Consider the following 26,059-nt stretch of genomic DNA (forward strand, 5'->3'; position numbering starts at 1 on the left):
GGGGTTTACTAGTGCTCTATAACTCTTTCTGGTCCTCTTACAGAAAGTAATTCAACTCCTGTCCAAATCACAGGCTTTTGGTGTGGTTCTTGTCTCTTCAGGAGATGTCAGAGTAATTCTTTTATTTTATTCATTTTCACATTCTCTTTTGGAACAGTAGAAGGAGTCAAGGCCAAAAAGGAATGCAAACTGTGCTAAAAATGAATAGTTTGGCTCCAATGTTATTTTCAGATTTTGATGAGATGTAACACAGGTAAATAAAAGCCACTCTTCATGGAAACTGTGATCACAGCTGTTAAAAAATTATTCTGAAGCTGTGGAAAAAAATATTTAAAATTCAGTGTTTCTCACTGGATACATTCCACATTTAGGACGTGTGAGTTTTAGAATAATCTATGCTTCCAAAAACAATAGAACAAAAACGTTCATGAGAATGGAGAGGCTTTCGTGCTGATTAAATTGTGAACAAAATGGATGAGAACAATGTACAATTCATAACTACCATAATGAACTGTAATTTATATTAATGCATGCTCCTTTTGCCCAAAAAGGAACTTTATAACTTGCTCCAACTTGCTGTAACCCACACATCCCTGTTGCATGCAGTATCAGGTTAGTACATGGAGCAACTTTGAAATTTTGGTTGCTGTGATATATGAATGTAGGAGTCTTGAACTGACAAAGTGAAGTGATGGAGTCTTAGGAGCAAGGAGGTTCTATGCTGCTGGAGGAAAAATTGGGATTTTTTAAGATATAATTTATTTATAAAAACAATTTAATACCTTTGTTTAGGGGAATTCTGTCTAGGATTGTCTGAGTGAGGCTGGTGCCTGCGTGTAAGCTGTAAGCTTAATAATAGTAAGTGTAATAATAATAAGTGTAAGCTGCACTTATTATCTCTACTGTAATTAGGTACTCATTCCCTGTTCAGAGCTAGCAAGGAAAAAGTGTGAGAAGGGAGCTAAATCACTCCGTGCAAAGCAAAGAAAGGAAAGAGAGAATAAATCTTGAACCCTGGCTGAATGCACGGTCTGTGTTGCAGATAGGTTTCACAGGAGATGGATGATACCTGGCAGTGTTAAGGGAAGTGGCAGAGACAAGAGAGTCGTAGGAAGGAGGAGCAAGGAAGGAGGAAAAAATTGAATTAGTGAAAAAGGAGACGAAATAATAGAGAGGGAGAATGAAGAAGCATATAAAGTGATTCGTGTCTGCCTCTCCAAAATTTGATTTAAAGCAGACATTATTCCTTGCAGAAAAATAAATGTTCTGGAAAAATAAAAACTGGCACCCAACCCAGATACAAGCTTGCCCTGCTACAACCTTCACATCACTGAATTCCTAAAGCACATTAAATTCACCTTTGCAGATGCTGCTTTGCTAGTAATCCCTTGGGATATTGATATTTGTTGTATTTTGGTGCATAGTGAAGATTTTCTCAGTTTGCAGGTGCATGAAGACACACAAGCTATCTGTTTAGTGATTGGATGATCATATGCAAAAGTCCTTTCTGGAAAGCAGTGTAGGAAAAGGAAATTAGAGAATGACTAGAATATCAAGTAAATAAACAGAAAGTAAAAATAGAAGAGTGCACCAAGTAACGATACCAATTAATGCATATTTGTTGGTTGTAATGCTTTTGGGATCCCAGAGAATTATATGGTTGTTATGCATATGCATTTGTATGTAATAACAATTTGGCAGCTGTTACTGAAGCCCACTATATAATGCATAGCTTGTTTATATTTTGAGGAATCTTCTTTCAAAAAGGAAAGCAGGTGGTAAGTGGATCTCTGACTCCCAGAAATAGTTTTCAGACATAGGATGTGAAGAATCTTTCCACACAAAAGCAGAATGAATGCTTTAAATATCCTGGTTTAAACTCAGCGCTGCTAAGTAGTGTAATACCGGGAAGTAGACTTCTACATTCATTTTTCATTTTGTTATTTATTATTTTAGAAAGTAGGTAAGTATCACTTTCTTATGTTCAATTTTGTTCTCTTTTCAGAGCCACATTGGGTGGCGCAAAGAAGCCAAGCGACTACTTCTTGTGATGACAGATCAAACTTCCCACCTGGCCCTCGATAGTAAATTAGCGGGGATCGTAATTCCCCATGATGGAAACTGTCATTTGAAAGATAACGTGTACGTCAAAGCTACGAGTATGGTAAGGTATATGTCATACATTCTACCTTCAGGGAAGTGGTGTAAATGAGGTTTTTGGATCAGTGCAAAGCATTGCTTTTAATTCAACTATTAGAATAATATTTTCCCAGGTAGGCAAGATGTAAAATAAAGAATACATCACATGGAAATATTGACATGCTTTGTATCTGGGATGAAGTATTTTTCAGTCTGAGTCAACAGTACAGAGCAGAGAAGAATATTTTACTGTTGTTTTAATGTTTTTTGTTTGTTTGTTTTTGTTTTTTATTACCATCTCATTAGAATGGCACACATTTTCTATAAAATATAAATAGGAAGTTTCTGTGATATTTTGCAGGAGAAGAAGCAGGTACAAATTGCATGTTTGTGCTAATAAGACAAAGGTAGTGGTCATGCTTTATGGTCAGAAGGTTCATAGTTGCATTGATTGAGCAAGCTTTGTAAGAGTGAAACTGAAGATGTGCAGCACCAATGAACTAGTCCAACCTTGATGGACTAGAAAATATTTTGGTGACACAAAGCTTTGCTGTGTTAATGTAGCATTAAATACATCTGAATCTCACAGTATAAAACCATGTGTGGTAATACATACCTGTGTAAAACGTTGCTTCAAATTCACTGTAACAAAACAATAAGACTTCAGCAGATATTTTTAGCTTTCAAAAAGATTTCTTCAAGTATAAAATAGCTATAGAGATACAAGAATTTTTTCTCTAAGATTTGTACTATTTAATTGCACTGTTTTATGAATGTAATTCATTCATTTAAGAAATGTGAATCATTTGCATCATTGCTTAATTGTTATGTAAGCATCAGAAAATGGAAATATGAACTGTGGTACAGAGCACATCAGGGTTTTCTTCTCGGTGCTCACTGCACTTAGCTGAAGCATCCAGCCTGCATTCCCAGCCGGGAGATCAGTGAGGGCTCGGTGCAGGCCAGGCTAGCCCTGAATTTAGTCCCAGTGCAGGGTGTTTACCGGGAGGCAGCAGGAGGCGGCGGCCGTATGGTATGCAATCGTGAAATGCGGGAGGTTTCCAGGAATAGGTGGGTGTTTGGGACCTCGCTGAATGGAGGAAGCAACTAAGCGTGTGCTGGCAGGAAGGCTGTCTGGATTTCCGATTATCTGATGTTCTTGCATTAATGCACTCCCTCTGTCACCTTTTGGATATTCCCTCACTGATGTCAGGATTATTTATTTCCCTCTTGCTAGTCTGTTCATTTTCATTATTTTTACAGTGTCCCTGGGATAAAAACAACCCCTTCCCTTATTCTGCTCAAAGCAAAGAATCCAGAAACTTTCCGTCCCAAAAGGAGAGCATACTTATTTGTTATGATGTCCCTATCTCTACTTTTTATTCACTTTATTACACAATTGCTATAGATAAAAATCTTTCCGTGGGATTCAGGATTTCTTTGGTAATAAAGATATTTTCAGTTTAAAAAAAAAAAAAAAAAGAAAGAAAAAAAATCTATCCAACTTGGCAAATTAACTTCTTTGTAGTCTGGAAAACCTCACCAATATAAAATACAGACAAAATTAATTAATCTCTTTCAATGACAGATTGATGGCTGACTGAAGAAAGGGTTTTAAATGATTTTCTGAATTCTGGGCTGAAGAATCATGATTTTATTGTCCCATATAGAGTAAGAAATCTCTATGATTTTTGACGCTATTGATGCTTTTTGTGAAATTAGGTTGTCTTTCTTTTGCCACCCATATGAAATGACCTTGAAAGACACCTAGATTGGCACATTTTGACCCATGGCTTCTGGCTTCTGGCCCATATATTTTTTCAACCGCTGGCTAATTCTTGCATGCCCACGTATAAAGTCTAGTGACAGGAGAGGTCTAGAATGGAAATCTTTCTCAGTGTCAGATATTTTCTGGAATAGATTTGAGATGATAACACACAATAGTGTCTATAAGGGCAGGTAGTTTCTTGCCTTTTTTTTCTTCTCACTAGTATAATAATAGTAGCCTATAATAGTATATATTATTTTAGTCATATTCTCATTAGCCAGAGATCCATAAAGAAACAGGAAGAAACTTCAAATGAACAAGTAAAACCAGAAAAAGAAAATCTCTGTAACTAATATTTAAACGAGATGTCATGAAAGGTTGTCAAAAAAAAATGTAAAGGAGAAACACGGTTTTACTTTTTTTTTTTTCCTTCTCAGTGCAATTATGATATGAAATGTTAATTTTAAGAGTCATCTGTAATAACATTGTGCTCCTGCTTTCATTCTTAGTGCCTGGTAGTCTAGAGGAGACTGAATCCTGGCATACTTTATTTTATTCTTGTTGCAGTTAAGAGGACTTTGCTTTATCTATTTGCAAAAAAATAATCTTTCCAGTTATTAATTTTTCTGCCTCTTTCTAACTTTTGTTAAGTAGTCATGCAGAGGTCAGAAAAAGTATAAGACAAGAAAGAAATCTAGTCCATTTTAATTAGATGTGTGCTTGGTTCACTCTCTTTCTGAAATACTTAATGTCTGTATCAGTTATCTTCTAGACTTAATACAGTAGGTTAAAATAATAAAATGAATGATGGAACTGGAACAAGAAAGAAGATCTAAAATGAGAATACATTCTCCTAAGCAGTAGTGGGAGTAGATAAGATAAAAATGCATAGAGTACACCAAGGTTTTTACAGCAAGCAAAATGAGGCTCCTTGAGTGACCAACAGTCCGTTATGTCATCTCCTTATATGCTAAAAATGAAAAAGATAGTATGGTTCTGCTGATGCTTAAAAACAAAACAAAACAAAACACTCCATTCTAATAAGAAAGAAAATTTTCTTTCTAATCTGAAGTGAGAATATAATATACCGTTAACCAAACTGGACACTGTAATGAGTTAGAGCTAAGAAATAGATGGAAGTCCAGTTTTACTTGTAAGCATGCTGTGTGATTTGGAGATCCAGTCCCTACAACCTTCGCATGTCTATGCATATCATCTCTTGACTTCAGTAAACTCCATCTGAATAAGCTTTTGTTTCATCAGGGGTTGGAAACCCATTTCTGATGCCACTGATCTCAAACTTTTGCCATTAGTTGCAGAGACGTTGAAGGTTCACTTTGCTGGCATTTGGACATGTCTAGTGTCATATGGTAACTAGCAGACTGATTCGTTTGAGCACCCTCTCACGATCCCTCACCACTGCCCCATGGCGCAGGAGATGTTTGTAGAACATCTGGCTTTACTAGGACATGTCCTGGGACCACTTGGTGTGTCTGTGATCTGCCAGCCTGGTGCATGTGGCATGTAGGCTTGTGCAGGACAATGGAGGCCCAACCCCTGTGGTCTGTGGTCATGGAGAGAGGGAAGAGGCCTTAATGCTGTGTTGTGAAATTGGCAACGCGGCCACTGCTGCTGCACTTCACATGTAAGTGTGCTGTGTACCAGTATTTATGCTCCCCGGACCCTCATGTATGACATGCTCCACAGCTGCAGCTGTAAGAAGGCCTGTTTATTGCTGTATTACCTAACAATCGTCACTTATCTTAAAGAATATAATCTCTTATCAAGAATAAGTAAGTTGAGATCCTTGCTAAGAGCAAACTGCAGCAAGGAATTCCTTTGTTCTTTCTATACAAGGCTATTTACAGTAGTGCAATGTGGTGGAAAATGGATTTTACCCCCTTGCATAACTTTGTCTCTGCTGTCCTGGCTTTCAAATTACTGTTAGGATAGCAGTTGACTTGCAGGGTGCCTTGAATAACAAGTGGCACTCCAAGGAGTAATGAATTGTGCATGAAAACAGGGAGAGTGTGTTTGTGTAGGAGAGAGGGAGAGAGAGAGAGAATATGGGACAGATGATGAAAAATGTCAGGAAGAGAAAGACAGCAGAAATATGTGGGGGAAAGACACTGAAAAACCTGACGTATGTCTATTGCTCTCCTGAGGAAAACTCGGGGAGGGTAAACACAGGCAACTTCCCTATGTTTAGTCATGAATTTTAAATGTTGAAATTATTTCTTAGGAAGCATTCACAGACACATATACGGTAAATCAGCAGTGACTTTCAGATACAGTTTTAGAGTACTGGAACTGGAGGAATGCCACACAGCACAGATGTGCAAAGCCCACTGGGACCACACAAACACCTCTGTGCTTCCCCATTTCTTGGATGAAGGGATAGCCACACACTTCTTGTTCCCAAATCCACGTCAGATCTTTCAACAAGAAGTATAGGAGGGCAGGTCACAGCACAGGAAATGCCATAATAGTCACTTCACCAAGTAGAGCAATGTCAACACGGGGGAGAGATGTGAAACTCATGAAACCTTCAAGCACAGGCACGGTTCAAAAACTGTAGCAGGCCATTGCAGTGATGGCTGGAGGCATCACTCCTAAGGCAAGTCTTGGAGAAAGGTGTCAGCTGTAAGATATGTATAGGATATTGATGTTGCTAGAACCTGACCCATTTAGCTGATGTGTCTGATTCCTGGTGCCAAAACACCTTTCTGGGAAACAAACTTAATGACTCACCTTGCAACTCCCAAAAGCACACCTCATCTGATGTAATTCTTCCTCCCTGACTTTTGTGCAAGAACCCGCCTGTTGTTCTCAGGAATCCTGTTGTTCTTCCAGACAGACCATGGACAACACCATATCAAGCTGCTGTTTCATGAGCATCAGACAAACCAGCAAAATGGTGCTGTGTAAAGAGTCCAGTTAGTCCTCCCAGTGTGCAGCACTGCCTAGCTGACAACAGAGAAGCCTGTCACAGCCGACTTGATGTGGTGGTGATTTGTTTTTTTCTGTCACGGTCTGCATTTGGTCAGTCCCACCTTCTTCTGGATGTAGGCCCAGTATTCCTTTGTACATTTAAAAATAAGGATTGGAGTAGCTTTGGAGTCCTGTATTGTGTTATATATAAAATGTAAGGTTTTCCCCTACTAAACCTCATTTTTTTCTGTTGTATTTTTCAGGAGCATCCATCTCTTGGGCAGCTGTCTGAAAAATTGATTGACAATAACATCAATGTTATTTTTGCAGTTCAAGGAAGCCAGTTCCATTGGTATAAAGTAGGTTAGAAATCAAATTATTTTTCCAAATTTGAAAACACAGTATTTATATTAAATATTAAAACTGTGCATAAACTACTGTATTTTTCGCAGGATCTGTTACCTCTGTTGCCTGGTACTGTTGCAAGACAAATAGAATCACAAGCAGCAAATCTCAATGATTTGGTGGTAGAAGCCTATCAGGTATGATCAGAATGACAGTGTTGGATGCTGTATTTGTGCAGGATTTTTTCACATTTTATAGGCTAGAGCCTAAAGTTGGAATTTCCAGGATGTTGGCTCCTATCTGAAGTCCACCAGGATAGGTTTCCTAATTTTCTGAATGTCCAGGTTGGTGGTGGGTGATACTGTCCCACAATAGCCATTCAAATCTCGAAGGCTGTTGGGGTCTCAAAGCCAAGAGCTGGCACTTTTTCTTTACTAAGGATGCTCCTTAATATGATGTTTGATTCTTTGCACCTCTTGCCATGCTACTTCAAAAGAAAAGTTGGTCTCATTTGTATTTTGGAATCTCAGACCTTTAGTTATAAACCTGACGCTACTATCTGGGCATCATATAAATTCAGAACAAAAAGATGCTGCAGTATGTAGAGGGTTTTACAGCATGAATTCTTAGCAAATGGACAACAGGTGGGAATTTACAAGGATGCAGTTTGACAACAGGGTACTGTGGGTATTGTGGAAAGCAGCATTTACTTTGCACAAAGCAGTGTGATGACTCAGGGTTTTAAGGCATTGCAGCGAAGAAGAGTTTTGATAGGGATTTGAGAGAGAACAATGGAAATGGCTTTGTGAACTTCTGGGAGGAGTTCTCAACTGGAAGTAATAGTATGGGAAAGAGCATAAAGTTATTTTTCATAAATGATTGGCAAGGAATGGCAGCGTGAAAGTGGAGACTGTCATCTTGGTAGTGAGTGGGAAGGGGGATAAACAGGTTTGAAAAAAAAAACATATAGTATATATTTGATGTAACAGAGTAAAGGGAGCCTGTACAGCAGCAGCAAAATAAAAGTCATGGGTTAGACAGTTGAATGCTGTCAAGGTGTGCAAGTTACATAAACATGCAAGATTCAAAAGCTGAAAGATCATATACAAGCCTGTATGCAAGGTATTAATGTGCATCGCATTAATTATTTGGAGATGGAATAAAATCATCCATTGTACTAGGTTAACAATGTAAATTAGGCTGTTTGGTTGCTTTCAGCAGCCATTGGCTTTAGTGAAGAGCCAAGTCCCATGTCTATTACTAGCAATAGAGTGGGTTTGTGCTCATTTTTCACAGTCGCATGTTGGAAATGTTGTGTAGAAGTCAAAGACAGCCAAAAGCAGAGGAAGTATAATCAAATTGCATTAAAGTTCTCTCTGGTATTATACTTTCTCTTATGAAATCAAGAAATTTCATTTTGAATATAGAGGCTTGCAGGAAACTGTAAAATACTGCTGGAAAGAAAAAAAAAAAAAACAAAAAAACCCTGAAACTCATGGTTCTTTTACCCCTTTTAGACTGTCCATCCTAAAGTGAATCAGAGTTTTTACAGTATAATACAGGGCAAACATTCAAGGAGAGGAAATACAAATTTACAAAATAATACTTTTATTTAAATAGAAGATTCTGTGGGACTTTCCTGCTCCAGCCACCCCCAGTTTGTTCTTGCCTTATTTTCATTTTTTTGACAGTATTTTCCTTCCCATTCTAACTCCATTGGATTTGATACTTCTGAGGTTTTTTATCATGTTTTTAGTGGCTTGTAATATACAAACACACAGCGAACAGGGCTTGAATGTTTTGCTTTCTTGATAGCAAAAGTACTTACATAAGAAAATAAATTTAGTGTTGATGTTTGATGGCAGTGAGCCTCTTGCACTCTTCTTCTAAGCAGGGAAGCCTTAGGCTTAGTTGTGGAAAACCCTGGGTGAAAATCCCTGTCTAAAAAGCCAAAGATGAGTCACTAATTTTCAAAAAGTCACTAAGATAAACATATGTTCAGATTCATGTAATTAAATTTCCATTTGTAACAATAAAATATCCCATTTTAAAAATAGTAAAATGCAAGGAATTTTAGTAATCTTTTTGTGCAATTTTCATCTCATAGAATTGTACAGGGTCTTAATATATTTGTAGAAGGAAAAGAAGTAATATTCCTTCTATAATTACTAAGTAGGATTTTAGAGGTTGCAGTAAGTACTAGTTACAGAGTAGTTGGCTTTTTCATTATTTTATATTGTAAAAAGCTCTAATGGGAATCAACCAGTTGTTGACTTACATAGACCTAGCTGACCCAAATAAATCAGTAAGGGTAATCCCAGTAGCCTTTATATCACCCTAAAGTTTGCTCAGAGGAAACTTTGCCAAGACAAATGCAAAATATCAGAAGTTTAAAGCATCAATTCCATTAGTAACTTTTTCTGCTGAATAATAATGGCTGTATGTATGTCTACTGTTTTATTTTGAATGTGTAGCTAAAATACAGAATAGTCTCTCAAAAAATAAGTGTTTTTTGTTACACATGGTTGCTGGAATAGATTTTCAAATTGCCAAAAATACAGCCTCAAAACCATTTTAGAAAAGCTTAAAACATTTTTTATCTGGAAAACGTAATCCTCTTTATCAGAATTACGAGTTCACTGGTTGTGTATATTTGGAATGTAATCAAGTCTTTATATGGGAAACAATGCTTTAATTCATTCCTTTATTCATGCAGACAAGCTTTCTTCATTTTTAGTTAGTCATAGTAGCAGTACTTGGTATTAGTCACTAGTACACATTATATATTGAGATGCAATGCAACTAAAAGTTGTTTTCTGGTTACAGAAACTAATCTCTGAAGTGAAAATCCAAGTGGATAACCAGATCCAGGATCTTAATTTCAATATCACTGCAATCTGTCCTGATGGAAGTAAAAAAACTGGCATGGAAGGATGTAAAAATGTGGGATATAATGAAGAAGTATGTTTATAGTTCTCTTTCTTCAAGGAGCTGGAATACTTACTTTTCTGTTTGGTTGGGTTTCAATGGTGTGAAATCTTCTAGGGATTTACTCAAACTGAAACTGGATTTTAGTGATTAATTATCACAGACTCTCTATTATTCTTGGGTTTTATTTTTCCTGAATCTTATTTTAATTCTCACTAATCTCATGAGACTAAGGCTGAAAGCTTTTCCTGAAAGCTAACGTCCATTAAAACTATCCTTCTTTGTCCTTTGCTGGACACAATGGCCGTGTTCATTGTGATAAAATTTGTACTTAAAGAGGTTGAAAGATAATCACCCAATGGAAAAGAATCATTGGAATTTGTGCTACTTGGATCTGTAGGAGACGCCACCTTTCCCTCTCCTTGCTCTGCTAGCCTTCTTGCACACTCAGAGTCATGGGTAATTAGTTTATTTTATAAATCAAATTAATAAAATGATTTATCCCCGTTTGGATTGGTGCCACCTACTGAATGAAATGGATTTTAAAACTGGAGCGTCGTGCACCGTGAAAATGCAGGGGAAGATGTCTGGCTTATATAAAGAACATAATTTTCTTCCGAGAACGACTTCTCTGTGCCTTGATATATTTATTTGATTGCTTGGACCAGTAGAGTAATTCCTTTAGCTTGCCAGGAAGAGGTCTGTGTTTCTGGAGAGCGAGGTCAAGGAGTTCTTTCCTTCTTGCAATGTACACACAGCTCAGCTGATGGGATTTGATTGTGTCTGTGTGTAGAAATAGCAAAGCAAAACAGTAGGTTAAACACGTGAATTTTAAATATGTTCATTTAAATGTGTTTTATACTATTCTGTATTTTGTCTGAATAATTTGCTGCTGATTAGCTGCTACTCTTTAAAGGAGATATGATATGTTTTTCTTCTTAACTCATCTCTTCTACAGTGTTGTTCCCTGTGTATGTCATAAGAAATAGGATTGGAATTTGTTCTGTTTAATGAAAAGAAAAATATTTATATCTGGTTCTTTTTAATAAAAAGCTGAGCCAGTTGATTGTAAAAGATTGCATGTGGTCCTAAAGCTTACTGCGGTTGAAAATGAACCATCCTCAAGAGATTAATTTATTTTTAACCGTAAATCCTCCTTTCAGTATTTGTTTACAGGCTAAATGCTTTTCCTTAATTCTCACATTCCTTTCATTGTCTAATCCTTCTTCCTTCCTTTTCTTACCAAAACACAAAAGTGTATTATATTTGGGAAGAATCCTATGGCCTCTTCAGGGTGCAAAACTAACTTTGGCAATTAGTGAGCATCAGTGTTCACGGTGCCATAATTATTTAATTGTAATAAGTTTAATCTTTCTGCTGCTGTGTTCAGACCCATCACATTTCATGACTCACAGGCAAGACATGGTTTGTGCTTCTCTCCCATCTCCCTGCCGATCCTCCTGCAGTGTTGTATGTGAAGATCATGTTTTCTAGCAGGGTTCTGTGTCGAACACAAAGCACATTCTCTAGCTGCAGCCTTTCCTCCCCACACGATCTGCACCTGCCGTGTGAATCCTTGGGGCATATCCACGCTTTCTAATGGAAGAAGCCTCAAGCACAGAGGCTGCAGGCAGCTGAGGGGTTACGCACGCAATAGCGCACTTGAAAAAAAAAAGAAGAGGAAAAGCAAAAAGAGAGAGACAAAGCCTTTATGCACCCTGGATGGGACAGTTAAGAAGTGCATGCTCTGCACTGCATTCTTCTCCTGTTCTTGTAGGCAGCCGCAGCCGGGCTGGCCACAAAGCTGCCATTGTCGAGCAGGGTGGGGGCGCAGCGGGAGGGGGGGACCGCCAAGAAATGAATGCTCGCAGTCTCTGTGGATGCTTTCAGCCTCCGGTGTAATCAGTTTCTTACGTTTTCAGTTCTTTTGAGTTGGAAATCTTTGTTCTTTGGCGGTAAAAAGTAAAGGTACTTGCGTCTGTCGGGCTCTTTTCTCACCTTGTCTTCTTGGTGGTGCTTTCTCTGCAAGGAGGCTGGGAAGAGTTGTTCACAGTCAACAGGCTATACAGCCTTAGTGAGAATACCCTGTCAGGAGCCCACCAGCCAAAAAAATAAAAATAAAGGTAACTGTGAAATACAAAGACTCCTATGGTGAAAATACCACAGATATCAAAGCTGTCAGAGATTTGGTAGTCACTAATGCCAGCTCTGTGGCAGTCACCAGCCACCAAAATGAGCCAGGGCCCTGTGCCAAGGCTCTGGAAAGCCACAGGGACTGATGGTGCAGTGAGCTCTGCCAGCAGCAAGGACCCAGGGCATGGTGGCGAGGGCATGCCATGGGCAGCACATGGGTGCCGGCTCCATCCTGAAGCAGCGCTTGGTCTGCCTAGGGCCACAGCAAGAGCAGCAATACTCTCTTGGTTCATCCCCATCACTGGACAGGGAAACGTAAGCTGCTGCTAAGGTGTGAGCCATTTCTGTGTTTTAGCAGGAGTAGGTAGGGCCTCCCAAACAAAAAGTCTGTGTATTTTCTGTTTCCACAGAAGACTCTTTCTGCAACAAGAACATTTATTATAGGTTGTTTATATGATGAGTATCTCTGTTTCTGTTTGTGTTTGTCTTGCTCAAGCTGATCTTGAGTGTTTCTATAATTTACACAGAATGAACACTTTAAATAAAAGGAGGACTATGGTACTTCTATGGGTATTTAGCTTGTATTAAACTTGTCTTCTGCAACAGGAGAAGTAGACTGCTGCTAATCTTCTGTTGCTATGGTTTAACTGTATTTGTGATGCCTATCTTTGCTAATATATTACACAAGTGGGCACTGTATCTTTTCTTATTACCAGCTAGTGCATACACATAATGTGAGATTCTGCTTTATTTGTTTGTTAAAAAATGTAAGCAATTTATAGGAAATTGTAACAATGTAAAATATATCTTTATATCTTCTTAGGTACTTTTCAATGTATCAGTTACAATGAAAGGATGTGACACAACTGGAGGAAGAAAATATGTGATACTTAAGCCTATCGGTTTCAATGAAACCACCATCATTAATGTACAGAAAAGCTGTGCCTGTCAGAGTGGAGATGGTGCAAGGCAGAAAAGAGTGTGGGCTGATGAAACTTTTCCTGATAGCAAACAGCCCCATTGCAGTGACAACGACTGTAGCTCTCATGGAGATACGGTTCCTTCTGAGAGGTGCAGGCGACACCCGGACCAGCCCATCTGCAGTGGTCAAGGAAATTGCATAGATGGAAAATGTTTCTGCTACAAAAACAAGCTAGGCAAGGTGTATGGCAAGTACTGCGAAATGGATGACTTTTCCTGCCCGTATCACCAAGGAAACTTATGTTCTGGTAAGCTGCTGAATTTAAGTCTGTGCTTTGTTTCTCTTTTGTTTTGTTTTCTGAGACTTTTAAGTTAACGTTATTATGGAAAAATGTGATTTAATCGGTATCACTGTCTCTACCAGAATATATTTTTCCCCTCAAAAGTAATTTTTGAAGTATTTTTAAATCTGTTCCGCTGTCCTGCCTCCTTTCATTTCACTCTATGCTGACCAATTTGTGAACTGAGGGACCAATTTTTTTCTGCTACAGTAGGATAAATTGAGAGTAATACTGGGGGCTTTGGCAGAGTTACTCTGGTTTTGCTCTGTTGGCGACTGTGAACTTTACATAAAATGGAGAGAAATAATGTTACCAAATTCTTTAAATACTTCATTCCAACACAATGAATTATGGTTCATGTTCTCAATCTTCTTCCGTAACCCCAACAAACTTTGTGAATTTATTATTTCTTAACCTAAGCAGACCTCTCAAATTTGTGAGCTCACAAAGCCTGAGATGCGGTGGAAGAGGAAACAGGGAGATTTTTATCTAAGAGGTGTTGGGGTCTCTCATCTGTGATGGAGTCTCCTGCCCAAGGAGAACTTGCAGCACGAGGCCATGGCGGAGCAATGTGCCCCTTACTGGGATGTTTTACCGTGCAGAACCTTGCACTGAGATGCCTTGTGATCCCTTTACCTGCCTTTTGCCCAGCCCAGGCAGATGAAGGGGCAGTCTATCCTCTATCCTCACCCCCTCTTGGGGGATCCCATGCAATCATCTCCCTGCAGCTTGTCTGTGGGTCCCTGGATCACGAGAAAGGCTATCGCAGTGCATGTGAAACACACACCGCCGAGGCATAGCTGGGGAGATCTCAAGAGATTTGCTAGACCTGCAAGTGCTTTATGTGCTCTCTGTTTCTGTATTTCCTAAAGGTGTTTTCCCATGCTGTAAAACTGTGGCTAAACATTACCAGCGTGTCAATTGTACACCTGCCTAAGTGTACCGCAACATGGAAAACATATGGATTTTGCCCTAAAGCTCCCACTGCTTTGCCTGGAAAATTATAAAGGCCACCAGAGGTTCTTTGTAGCCTTTGAGTCCTTGACGGTGTGCGTTTTAAGTTCTTATTACACAACCCACGGTTCATAAATACAGCAAAGCCACCTCTCCTGCTCAGTCATCTGTCCTCTAGAAAGGCAAAAAAGCATTGTTGTAATGCATGCTTCTGAAAAGAAAAAGTAAAAAAAAAAAATGACGTGCACATGAACTTGATATTCCTTCCTCCCAAAATCTTGCCATTTATTTGAATTGAATGCTTTATTGCTACAGAGAAGTTTGTTTAGTTTGCTTGAAGACTACGTTCCTGAAAGTTGTGTAATTTTTAATTGCTGCTGCTTTCACCCAGGGCAACAGGGAAAATCCTAGTAAAACATTTTAGGATGAGATGAAGGTAGCAGCTTTTGCTCAAATAAGCAACAAACAGCAGCCATAAATATGTATCATGGTAACAATTTCAGCCTGATTTGTTAACTTAACTTATCAGCAAGGCATCAGCAATATAAACGTATGCATGTAAAAACTGACTTTCTGTTTTCATAAAAGCATATGACTCAAAATTATCTGATGTTGTAGGTAATGGTGAATGTGAAGCTGGTAAATGTAAATGCTTTGCTGGCTGGGAAGGGGATCGTTGCCAGTGTTCATTACAATCAGCAAAACAGTGCCTGAATTCAAAGGGCCAGATTTGTAGTGGAAGAGGAAATTGTGTATGTGGAAAGTGTGAGTGCACTGACCCAAGAAGCTTTGGCCGTTTGTGTGAATATTGCCCTGCTTGTAACAAAGCCTGCGAAGAAAACTGGTACGTCTCTTGTGCTAGACTTGATGTTTAACTGTAGTGTTGAAACCAGAAGGAATATTTCTGCTTGGCTAGATGTGTGCTGTTTTTTTAGATGCTAGGCTATAGGAAACTCAGAATTCTTTGTGCTTCCCCAATGAAGGAAGGAGGTGCGGAAGAAGAGCGGTGCCTGTGCACTGTCACCACCATCGCTCAGCAGAGCAGGGCTGGTCTTACCCAGAGAACAGCATTTCCCCACTACACTTGGGCTTTGCTGTGCTAATTCTAAGCCATGTCATTTTTCCTTATCCATGTAAGGAAAGGACAGAGGACAAAATCATCAGCTAAAGGAGGAGAGAAGTCAGACCAGCCTGTTGGTGACACACACTGGGACTGACTTAGAGAGTAAATGAAACCCTGTCCTTGGGCACGGTTCTTCTGCACTCTCCTGTTAGCACATGTAACTTCCTGCATCCCAAAGTGGATAAGAAGGTGACAGATAGGCCTCTGTTGGAAGGGGAAATGCAGTAGAAACAATTGTTTATGTACGTTCATTTGAATGATAGCTCAGCTGGAGGGACAAGCTGGGCCATGTGTGAAAAGGTGACTGCTAGATAAAATGCAGTTAGCCCTGCTGGCTGAAACTTGTCCAAAGTCAAGCATGTATCCCGATGAGACTGGTAGGTAAGAAAGACTAAGACTGAACTAGAGTCTGTAAGGGGAAGAGATGGTGCTAGACCCTCAGCTACCCCCCTGAAGAACACACATCACAAAGTGCAGAGGAGGGGCCGGATGGAAGTGGCTTGAGGCCAGCCAGATGCTTTACTTTATTACGTCTGTCTGGTCAGTTCTGAGAAGTATCACAGGGATAAAATGCTGAGGAAGGCATCGCATTTCAAAAAAATAATAAATGTCGCAATGTTTTTACTAACAACAGGAAAACATTATGTGCAAGTGATACATCAGCTTGTTGATACAATCTCTGTAAGGGGAGTGCAGAGAAAGACATAGGTTTTAATGACATTTCTCTTCCATAGGAATTGTGTTCAGTGCCATCATTCTAACAATGCATCTCAAGCTAAACTTGACCAGTGTAAAACCTCATGTGCTTACCTGTTACATTACATTGACCAAACTTCAGGTATGTGGTATTTTCTAGGTAATTTTGGTAAGAGATGAGAATCTGTCAGGATTAATAACTGAATTCACCACTGTTACAATGTCTTTCAAAAGTGTGTCAGTATTATTGTAATAACAAAGCAGGAAAAAAGGAGCAATCACTCCTAGCTTCAGGGAAAATTAAAGATAAATAATAACAGGAAGTGTAACTGGCAAGCATTGCTAAATAGACTTCCCAACGCCTTGAGAAGTTACATCTAATAATAATGAATCCTGCCTGAGTAATACTTAAAGAAATATTTATAAATATCCATTATGGCGTTTGGGTGTTTTATTACTTCAGATATGTATACATAATTTGACATTACCAGAAATTAAGAATAATTAAATATAATGCCTACCTCACTTTCAGCAATGTTTAAATACCTCTTTCAAGTACCAAAAAATATATATAGTTTTGAGGACTTTGAAAGACTAAAATATTATTTGATAAAATATTGTAAAGCTTAACCGCTCCACACTGCAACAAAAAAGGACATAAATGGCTATTTTGTCACTTCACATTTTTCTCTTTTAAGGTTCGTAAATGAGAAAACTAATTGAGAATACTTTTCTCTTGAGCTTCATATTAATTAGAAGAAAGCCAACTGCGTGAGAGAAGTTGGCCAGTGAAAAGAGTAATGGGCAAGGAATCGAGAAACCATGTTTTCTTTCATATTTTGCCAATGATATGTGCTCTAATCTTGTGAAAATTAAACTGTTTTGGCCCCACACACCTCCACAAATTCATCTTCTCTGTTTCAGCTGTAAACTCATCAGTTTGCAGAGAATTTATGGTGGCCAACACAGTGAAGCCTTACTCTTACTTTTGTAGATTAAAAAGATAATATTTGACCATTTGGTCTTGATGTGCTTTGTTTTAAAAGCTTGTGTATGGCAACTTATTTTCCCTTAACTTTTATCAGCCTTGTGTTACATCTATGCCCCTTTAATATGCAGCAGTAAATATAAATCTGCTTGAGGGATGTGCCAATTCCGTGTGCTAGGCTTTTCACTTGTGTTTTCCTTTCATTGCAGAATGTTTCTCTGGACGAAGCTACTTCAGAGTGTTTTCCATAATCTTTATAGTTACATTTCTGATTGGGTTGCTTGTTGTACTTATCATCAGGCAGATAATTCTGCAGGGGAATAGCAATAAAGTTAAATCTTCAGCTGATTACAGAGTGTCTGCAACAAAGAAGGTAATTGATTTCCGAGCCATCCTATTCAGTAATATTTTCTTGCACATAAAAGTTAGCTAATTGTTGATAAAAATTGTATCTTCTCCTTCAAGGATAAGATGTTTTTGCCTACTGTTTGTACAAGAACAGTAACATACAGACGAGACAAACCAGAGGAAATAAATATCGACATCAGCAAGTTACGATTAAACGAAACTTTCAAGTGTGAATTCTGAAGACTGTGTGTTTTCTGCAAATTTCTATTTTCATCATTCTCTACTTTTTAAAAGTTACCACTCTGTCAGAGTCTTGACTGTTGCTGTTTGTTTTCGTGTCATGCATTTTGTTGGATACTGTAACAAAGTGACATGTAAGCATATTCACATAATGTGACTATGTCTGAACTATAGCTGCTGTATTTTTTTTTTTTTGAAAGAGGAATGTGCGTTACTACTGTTCAGGAACGTTAGTGTTGATGTAGCACTTTAATGTATTCTAATTTATTTAGTTCTGGCATAGAATGTAGATATGAACAGGTCTGACAAAGCACTGATCTCGCTGTACATGTAGCTAGTACTGATATGCTCTGTGGGAATGGACAAAGCTGTGACTGAAATATTAACATTGCTGTATATTATAGCAATAGGTGAAACTATTCAAATGCTCTTAAATAGAGTAAATGGTACTTTTATAGTTCTCTCAGTTGACTAAATTCCACTGATTTGTCTGCTTTAGCCTCTTAGCTTTTCCTCGTTACTTAATAAAAATGACTGGATTAAATGAGTGCTTAGTTACTGGTGTGTGTGCATAGTTGTGTGTGTATACACACACGTACACACAGATAAATATATATATATATATAGTTTTTTATGCATTATTTCACTTAAAGATAATTTATATCTGATAGAGAGAATTTTTTAGCTTTTTTACTTGTTTCAACGTAAAAACTTTTATATGAATTTTAAGATATTTGAAAAACTGAGTGGATACAGAAAATGAGAGTTCCTCTGTCCACCAGCGTCACCTACATGGCATCACTGCCAGCCTCACTTCGCCTTTGGAGTCAGCAGCATCAACTCCACTGCAATCAGATAAACTGCACCAGAGATGTGTTTGGTTTGCTAGCTACATGTCAGTGTTTTGCCAAATGAGGGCTTTGTTCTTTTTGTATGTCAGACATAAGTCTGATTTTACACACGTCCTCTTTTTTCTAAGTAAATTAGTTGGCGGGATTAGTTTTCTTGAATTCTTACTTAACCACTTCAATTTTTGTGACTGTGCATTGAGAAATGTGTCCAGTGTGATGTGAAAAATAATCTACAATTTGAAAGAAGGTGAGGAAGACAGAAGTCATTTTCTCAAGAGAACACATTAATTGACTTCATAAATGTACGATCAGATTCTGCCTTCAGAGATGGGCAAAACTCTTCTAAACACAGTGGGACCAATGTAAGCTTATCTGAGAGCAGAATTTGAGCTACAAGGTTGAACTGAAGCATTTTCTTACCCTTGAAACTGGCTGTAGCAGTAGAAGACGTGTTATGGCTGTATGCTAATTGGAGGAGTCAAATAACCTTTACTTACCTTGTTACTTACCTTATTTACTTTCCAAGACCCTAAGCAATTCTGGTCAATGTCTGTGAAATGTGCAGTAAAATCTTGCTGGCAAAAAAAAAAAAAAAATCATCACATAAGATATTATGCAGTCATTTTAGCAATATTAATTACTGAAATATTAATCTGTAATTGCCATACATCATAATAACACAAACAAAACAGGACCACTTTCTATGCGGTTTGGTAGAAATTAGTATGTATTAATATTTCATATTCAATATTTCTTCTTAAATTCCCACTGAAATCTGAGTAATATAGAGGTGACAGGAAGGTAGGATGCAAAACAAATGAATATTATGTGAGTGTTCACAATGAATTTCTTGCGTCATGCGTCAAGTGAGGAATTGAGAATAATAAAAACAGAGGCAGTGGTCTTTCAATTAAACTGTCATAAAAGCTTTAGATTTTAGGGCTTATTTTTGTTTAAAAAAAAAAAAAGTTGTGAACTAGCCTATGAAATGTTTCTGAAGCAATCCTCAGAGTAGTCCCCGAGCTTTCCACCGTTCAGTTAAAAGTAAAGGTGGTGTCCTTACACTGACCCTGGTTTTACTGATCGCTTCATTGTAATATCTTAGTTATAAATTAATTCTGTCTGAAGATTTGCTCTGTAATGTATTAACTATACCTTGAACTTTCCTTTTCTTTTTAAAATGCATAGAACCATTTTCCTCCCATGTAAATTAACAGACTCTGAGCCATTGGTATCAGTGGAATTAAGATAAAAGATCTGCAGAGGTTTGCTTACTATTGTCCTTGTCACAATTCAGTAGTATTTTTGGGCGAGTAAGAAACAAAATCTCTGATTTTCTGTTTCACTTAGCAAAACAAAGCAAAGAAATACAACCTCACTCGGGAATATCTGGGTGTTTAACAAAAGGCTAACATGATTATGTTCTTTAAACAATATGATACAATTTTTTGAACAGAAAAGGTTCCTCAGCATACGTTTCTCGTAACAGCTCTTAAGCCACTTACTGAAGTGTTAGCTATTGTTTTTTTCTCTAGAAATTATTTTTCTCTGTTAGAGGGAGTTAATTGTGTGGGTAGGGGACAATGAAACTGGGGTCTTTGTGGGGAGAAAGATCTTATCTATATCGCCCATCATCCAGACACGTCACATTGCTGCCAGTCTTCTCCTGTAGCGCTTTGTTGGCATTGCAGTGCTGCCTGTGAAGGGGCATGGCCAGTATTTCCTTATCACACACCTGCCTGCATGTTTCATGTGCACTGGTCACATTGAGCAGGCTTGCAAGACAAAATTGCAATGTAAGCTGCTTGCTGTCCTAAGGCAAAAAATATATATATTGAATATATATAATTTTTTAAGGCCTTTTCTTGCATCTCACTCACTGCTTTGCTGTATTGTGGAGGGGACTAGTGAAAAAGAATAAGCTGCTGCTAATGTGACAGGTCAAGGCTTTTATAAGGCCCATGGGGAGCCTATATAGAGCAGGATCCTTGGGAGGAGGCTTTGTTTCTGGGGATGGAATCTATCCATGAGAAACTCTGGCTTTACTTGGTACTTGTTTCGCTCTGCCTTTGACCATGTTTTTCAGAAGAGCTGCTGCAGGAGATGAATAGCCCAACAAAAGCCTCACTATTTAGGGAGCTGTGTTCCCTCAGCACATGACCTTAAATGAGAAAGCAGCCTGTAATTCACAAAGAATTTCCTCAGCAATTGCAGAAGGACTGTGCTTCCTATAGTGCTTAGTATGGGAGATATTACAGACAAATTAATTCAGATTAGTTTTCAATGTATTGTGCGTCAAAGATACTTGTAAAAATAGGGGGAAAAATATCTATCCTCAGAATAGTACATTTCAAACTTTTTAAATAAAACTTCTTATACTAGGCTGCTTTAAAAAATGAAAAAAAAAGGTCAAATGATTTGACCGCATGCCTATACCCAAAAATATACAGACAGATACTGTGGCACCTCATCACTGGTTAGCAGGATTGTTCTTAGATTTCCTCTGAGATGGAGCATCTGCATGACTCTTCACAGCAGATTTGTTAATGCTAAAAATCTGTGTGTATAATTTTTAATTCTAATCCCACATTATTTTTACCATTTATCAATTGTGTAACATTTTAGAAATGACACTTTTGTGCAATTAAAACACACATCTTCAGATTTTTTTTTTTAGACTCTAAAATGAAGAAATACTATGAATTGATTATTTCCAAGCATCATGAGCATGTTAGTAACATCACTGTAGATGTGTGTGGGAAAATAGCTGTTTCATCCAGAAAACGTGCATATGGTATGTGAGGAATTTTCATTGTGCCCAGCTGAAATTCCCTTACGTTCACAAGCAGTGTTTCAAGTGGACCTTAAAAAGGAAGGACATTTGTATAGGCATAGTTTACATTTTATCTGTTATAATCTACTGGATTTATTTTTTCCTCTCTATGGTGTCATGAAAACCTGCTATGTAAAGTATTCTTCAGACTGCAGTGGAAAAAATTATTTTCCCAGTCTGATCATATATATTTGTTTCCTGCTTAGTGTGCATACTTAAGTTGCACACGTGTTGCAAACTGGGGGAGTGAACATGTGAAGCAGCTTCAAGCAACCCTTAGTCCATAAGGAATAGTGAAGCCCAGGACAGAGAGGTCCTACTGCTTTTACAGTGGGCATCCCAAGCAGACACAAGGCGCCCTACAGTTCCCTGTAGCATCCCTACAGAGATGGTGCTCTGAGACCATACTGCTCTACATGTCAGGGCGGGAAGCCTTTTCAAAGCAGGCTGGCTGGGCTGGGGTGGCACTGTTTCTGTCCTGTATTTCCAACACTTGTCCACGCATTGGAAATACATAGTGTGCAGTCTTCAGTCCTTGGCTCTTTTTGCATCTTTACTCATCAAAAAAATACTTGCTTGTAATCTAGAAAGAGACAACTGGTGCCAGTAAGTACTGTAAACATGGATGCTTCAGACCTCCTTGAGAGCTTCTGAGAATGCTTTGGGCATCTGCCCATTCACTACAGCCCAGCCCCAAGATTTGCACTTGCCAGCCTTAAGTCAGGTTTTCTGTAGCTGGAAAAAGGCACTGCTCATAGAGACATTAATGCTGAACGAGTGCTGGGTGATGTTTACTTTGCTCTATGTGGGAAATGTAGTGCCAGTGTTCTTGCTGTCCGCTTGAAACAGAAGAGCAAGATTTATTTAAGCAGGAATGGAGCAATAGTTAAGAGTGACACTACTTTTCAGTGATGATCTTGACACTGCTCGATGCACAGACATCTCATGGATAGTACAGAGTTGAAATTCATGGAGAGGAAAAAATGGTTAAAAGTAGCCAATGTGAATGTATTTTATAGTGAACCAAATCAGTGGGATTCTTCTGAGTGCAAACCAGCTCAGAATGATTGGTCTTTCTGAAAACAAATATGTAAATAAAAGTTGAAACAAAATAAATACATAGAAGTAGTACATTCTTCAGTTTAAGAAATGCTGCTCTGGAAGGCATTTTCTCTTTTTTCCTTTTCTGCACATACTGTTTAAAAAAAAAAAAAGGTATACCTCCTTTAAAAAAAAAAAAGTTTTGAAATCTGTCATTTGTTAAAACAATAGCTCTATCCAAATGCTAACTTTTCATCCTGATACCTATATTGTGTTTGAGCTGTTCCAGTTATATTTTGAAGGGAGACGTTGAAAGATGAGAGATTTGTTTGGAAAGTCATTTGTGTTGGAAGAATTCACTGTGCTAACATCTTCACTTTTACCTACTACTGCTTCAGAACCTAAAGATATGTTAAAGTGTCTTATTTAGCAATGGTGTGACAACTATTAATAATACTACAGTTTTAAACTTTCTATTTAACATATGCTACCTTTTGTAAAAAGTATATACAGATAAATAATGTTCCTCTAGATTTTATGCATAGAGAATGTTAGTAAGGGAAAAGGTTTCAAATAAATTTGTAACTTCTTACTGTCCATTTTCCATTTTAAATGATACTTTAAATCACTACTTTTGTTTGTCTGGAAATATACTGAATATTTTATTATTTAAAATAGTATACTTTTATAGCTGTTTATTAATTTCAGTTGACTACTAACTTCTATTTTGATATTTATTAATGAGTTGACACTGTAGTATATTGAGATGTTTATTTTTCTATCAGAGCTGTAACAACTATGACATAGCATTATTTTAATGCAACATCATTGTACTTGCTCTCTAAAAAATAAAATCAATATTTAATCCATATGGAATTTTCATATTTTTAACACCTAGGATATCTGTGATAAGAAAGAGATGCTCACCTCTTTTTTAAGAAGTAAAGCATTTAAGTGTATGTACATGTCCAGAAGAGGAATTATATGATTACAGTGTTTTTAAATGGAATAACACTGGGTCAGGAGAGATCAGTCTAAATACAAGGAATACCAATTTATCAGTTGCAGACAAACAGATGAATGCACATTTGGGATGGGCTTTGAGAATCTGGGGAGTCAGCAGTTTGGGGGTACAGCTGGTTTGCCTTGCCCCACTCAATTGAAATATGAATGTACCAGGAGGTGTTGTGAGTATATGAAAATACTCCGTGGAGAAATGCAATTTATATGTTATTAGTAGGCAGTTACAGCATCCTTCTGCTTTGCACTGCGTTGGTGGTAGAGGAGTTACTGCCGTAGAAATGGCAGTTTCTTGTAGATGCCTCATCTATGCCACTCACGACAGACCTAAGTTGCTTTACAGGTACTGGTGAAAACGCTTAAGTTTTGGAAGGGTTACACACCTTCTGTCCTCCTGCAGAATTGGTAATAGCGTATGCTTTATACAACACCATGAAATTTCTCATAAAAAGGACTTCAGACATGCTGACATTCAAAATTTGTGCTGCAAGATAACGATGCATCAGAGACAGCTGTGGCACTAGGCTACCTGACAACACCAGTGGTGAAAACAGCTGTAGGACTTCTCTTATGTGGAGGAAAGCTCATGCTTCTAAGAAGACCCAGGTTTTGCTCTGGAGAATAAGAGAGAAGTAGAATCAAGAGATGACTGATATATTCCCAGTCATTAAACCACTTAGTGGTCATGCCCTAACAATATACAATAGAGCAGAAAATATTGGGAAAAGGTGTACAGTAAACCTAGAAAGAAAAATAGATAGATATGTATATATTATATATATATATCATATATATGTCTATCTATATGATAGATGGCAATCTGTGCATTTTAGTTACTTTTTCTGTCAAAGCAATGAACATAATCCCAATATAAACCTGATGAGATGAAGGCTAAGGAATTTCCTTTCACAGAGGAAGGAGATACATAAGCATTTACTAACACAAAGAGCAAGCAGTCCCACAGAGAAATACACATTTTCCACATCAGCTCTTTATGGAGGGAACGAATATTGTCAGCAACTTGCAGTAAGCATCAGCCTATGTCAGACATAGAGTTTAAGCACGTATCTTGAGCTACAGACATGGTTCTCCTTTTTTCCATTTGATATGTAAGCTCAAAGTCAGTGTTAACACTAACCTTAAGTCTCTGACAGACTGGCACCAAACAGTGCTGCACACCCTATGTGTTGTGGGATGATAGTAGTGATCTGTATGAAGTCTTCCTTCCTGTGAAATCTGGTAATCAAAACATACCTGTATACTTTAAAACGTCCAGGTAACGGTACGTTTTTGACACAGGCAGCATCGTATTTATCCAATTTCCATTCACGTCCATGAAGCTGTCAGTGAGGGCACAACAGTGCTCTAGTTTGGCTGTAATGTAATGCAACTGCTATTTTGTTGCAGATACCATTGGCAAGAAAAAGACTTGCTGCTCAAGCTCTTCAAAGAGGAAAGAAACCTAAGTTACAGCCTCTAAAGCCGGAGGAGGAAAGAGATCCTGATTTCAGCCACTTTTTTGACACCAGTCATGTAGGTGCACACTATTACAGAATTTCTCTGCCTGCATGCTTCCCATTGTGGTAGGTGCAGAATTTGATATGATATACAGAGAGGATGGGAGGAGGAAAGTTCTGCGTTAGGGACTGCTGTAAGTTATCTGCTCAGCACAGAGGATTGAGTGAAGATCTGAATATGCGTGACGACAGCCAAAGTTGATTATTAGTATCATGAATAAAAACTTTGTTAACAGAGATTTTAACTAGTGAGGAGTTAATGCGGGTGGTTTGTTCTCCTTCTAGGTCTACAACAAAGACAAGAACCTTGGAAACACACTCCTGCTACCCTGGGTTTAAAATCAAAGAGTTTAAATATATTGTATGAATTAAATAAAAAAAAAAATCTAGTTTTACAGAAACCAAAATTGTCTGGAGCTGTGTTTAGAGCACGGGTATGCTCACTGCAGTGCATGGGTTTCTGACTGCTCATCTTCTGCTTGGGAGTCTTGGGTTGGTCAATTCTGACTGTTCAGAATACACATTACCTAGACATAGGTAAGTCTGATTTATTAGCTCTAGAGGGCTGCAAGTCTGATTTATTAGCTCTAGAGAGGCCCAACATTATCTCCTGGCCCTTCCTCCTGAGGAAGTGGTGGTGGGTGGCAGAAAGCAGCGTTCCTTTCTGCATACCATTCATCATCTGCTCGGCCCAGAGCATAGCGTGGCCTCTGGCTATTTTCTTGGCCTTGAGCTGGATGATTCATGAAGGACAGTTACTGTTTAATAAAGATGATGTGTGTGCAAGCTGATAAAACTAAATGATTAACCACAAAAACACAGTATTGCCAAGTTATGTCACATTATGCTTATTGAAATCAGGGCATGCAATGTATTTCTTTCAGCTGTGCAGCTTGCCAAGTTCTCCTTTTGAGCCCCTAACCAACATTTCATCCCAAACCT

General features: G+C 38.2%; 1 protein-coding gene across 3 annotated transcripts in view; it reads left to right on the top strand.

Annotated features, from left to right (window-relative positions):
* The window catches only part of ITGB8 (integrin subunit beta 8), a 47,817-nt gene extending 22,294 nt beyond the window's left edge, over positions 1–25,523 (top strand). The window contains exons 6-15 of one of the 3 annotated variants that reach the window (XM_035562518.1): positions 2,006–2,164; positions 7,102–7,197; positions 7,291–7,380; positions 10,010–10,144; positions 13,068–13,473; positions 15,079–15,304; positions 16,318–16,421; positions 17,477–17,640; positions 25,008–25,133; positions 25,403–25,523. In XM_035562518.1, the coding sequence (XP_035418411.1) occupies positions 2,006–2,164; positions 7,102–7,197; positions 7,291–7,380; positions 10,010–10,144; positions 13,068–13,473; positions 15,079–15,304; positions 16,318–16,421; positions 17,477–17,640; positions 25,008–25,133; positions 25,403–25,456 (1,560 nt within the window). In that variant the 3' untranslated portion in view covers positions 25,457–25,523. Of the gene's footprint in view, positions 1–2,005; positions 2,165–7,101; positions 7,198–7,290; positions 7,381–10,009; positions 10,145–13,067; positions 13,474–15,078; positions 15,305–16,317; positions 16,422–17,476; positions 17,641–17,732; positions 19,287–25,007; positions 25,134–25,402 lie in introns of those variants that run through there. The other 2 variants (XM_035562521.2, XM_035562520.2) reach the window with 2 other exon arrangements.
* Positions 25,524–26,059: the final 536 nt, after the last annotated feature.

The sequence above is a fragment of the Cygnus atratus genome, chromosome 2 (assembly GCF_013377495.2).
Source record: "Cygnus atratus isolate AKBS03 ecotype Queensland, Australia chromosome 2, CAtr_DNAZoo_HiC_assembly, whole genome shotgun sequence".
NCBI classification, from domain to species: Eukaryota; Metazoa; Chordata; class Aves; order Anseriformes; family Anatidae; genus Cygnus; species Cygnus atratus.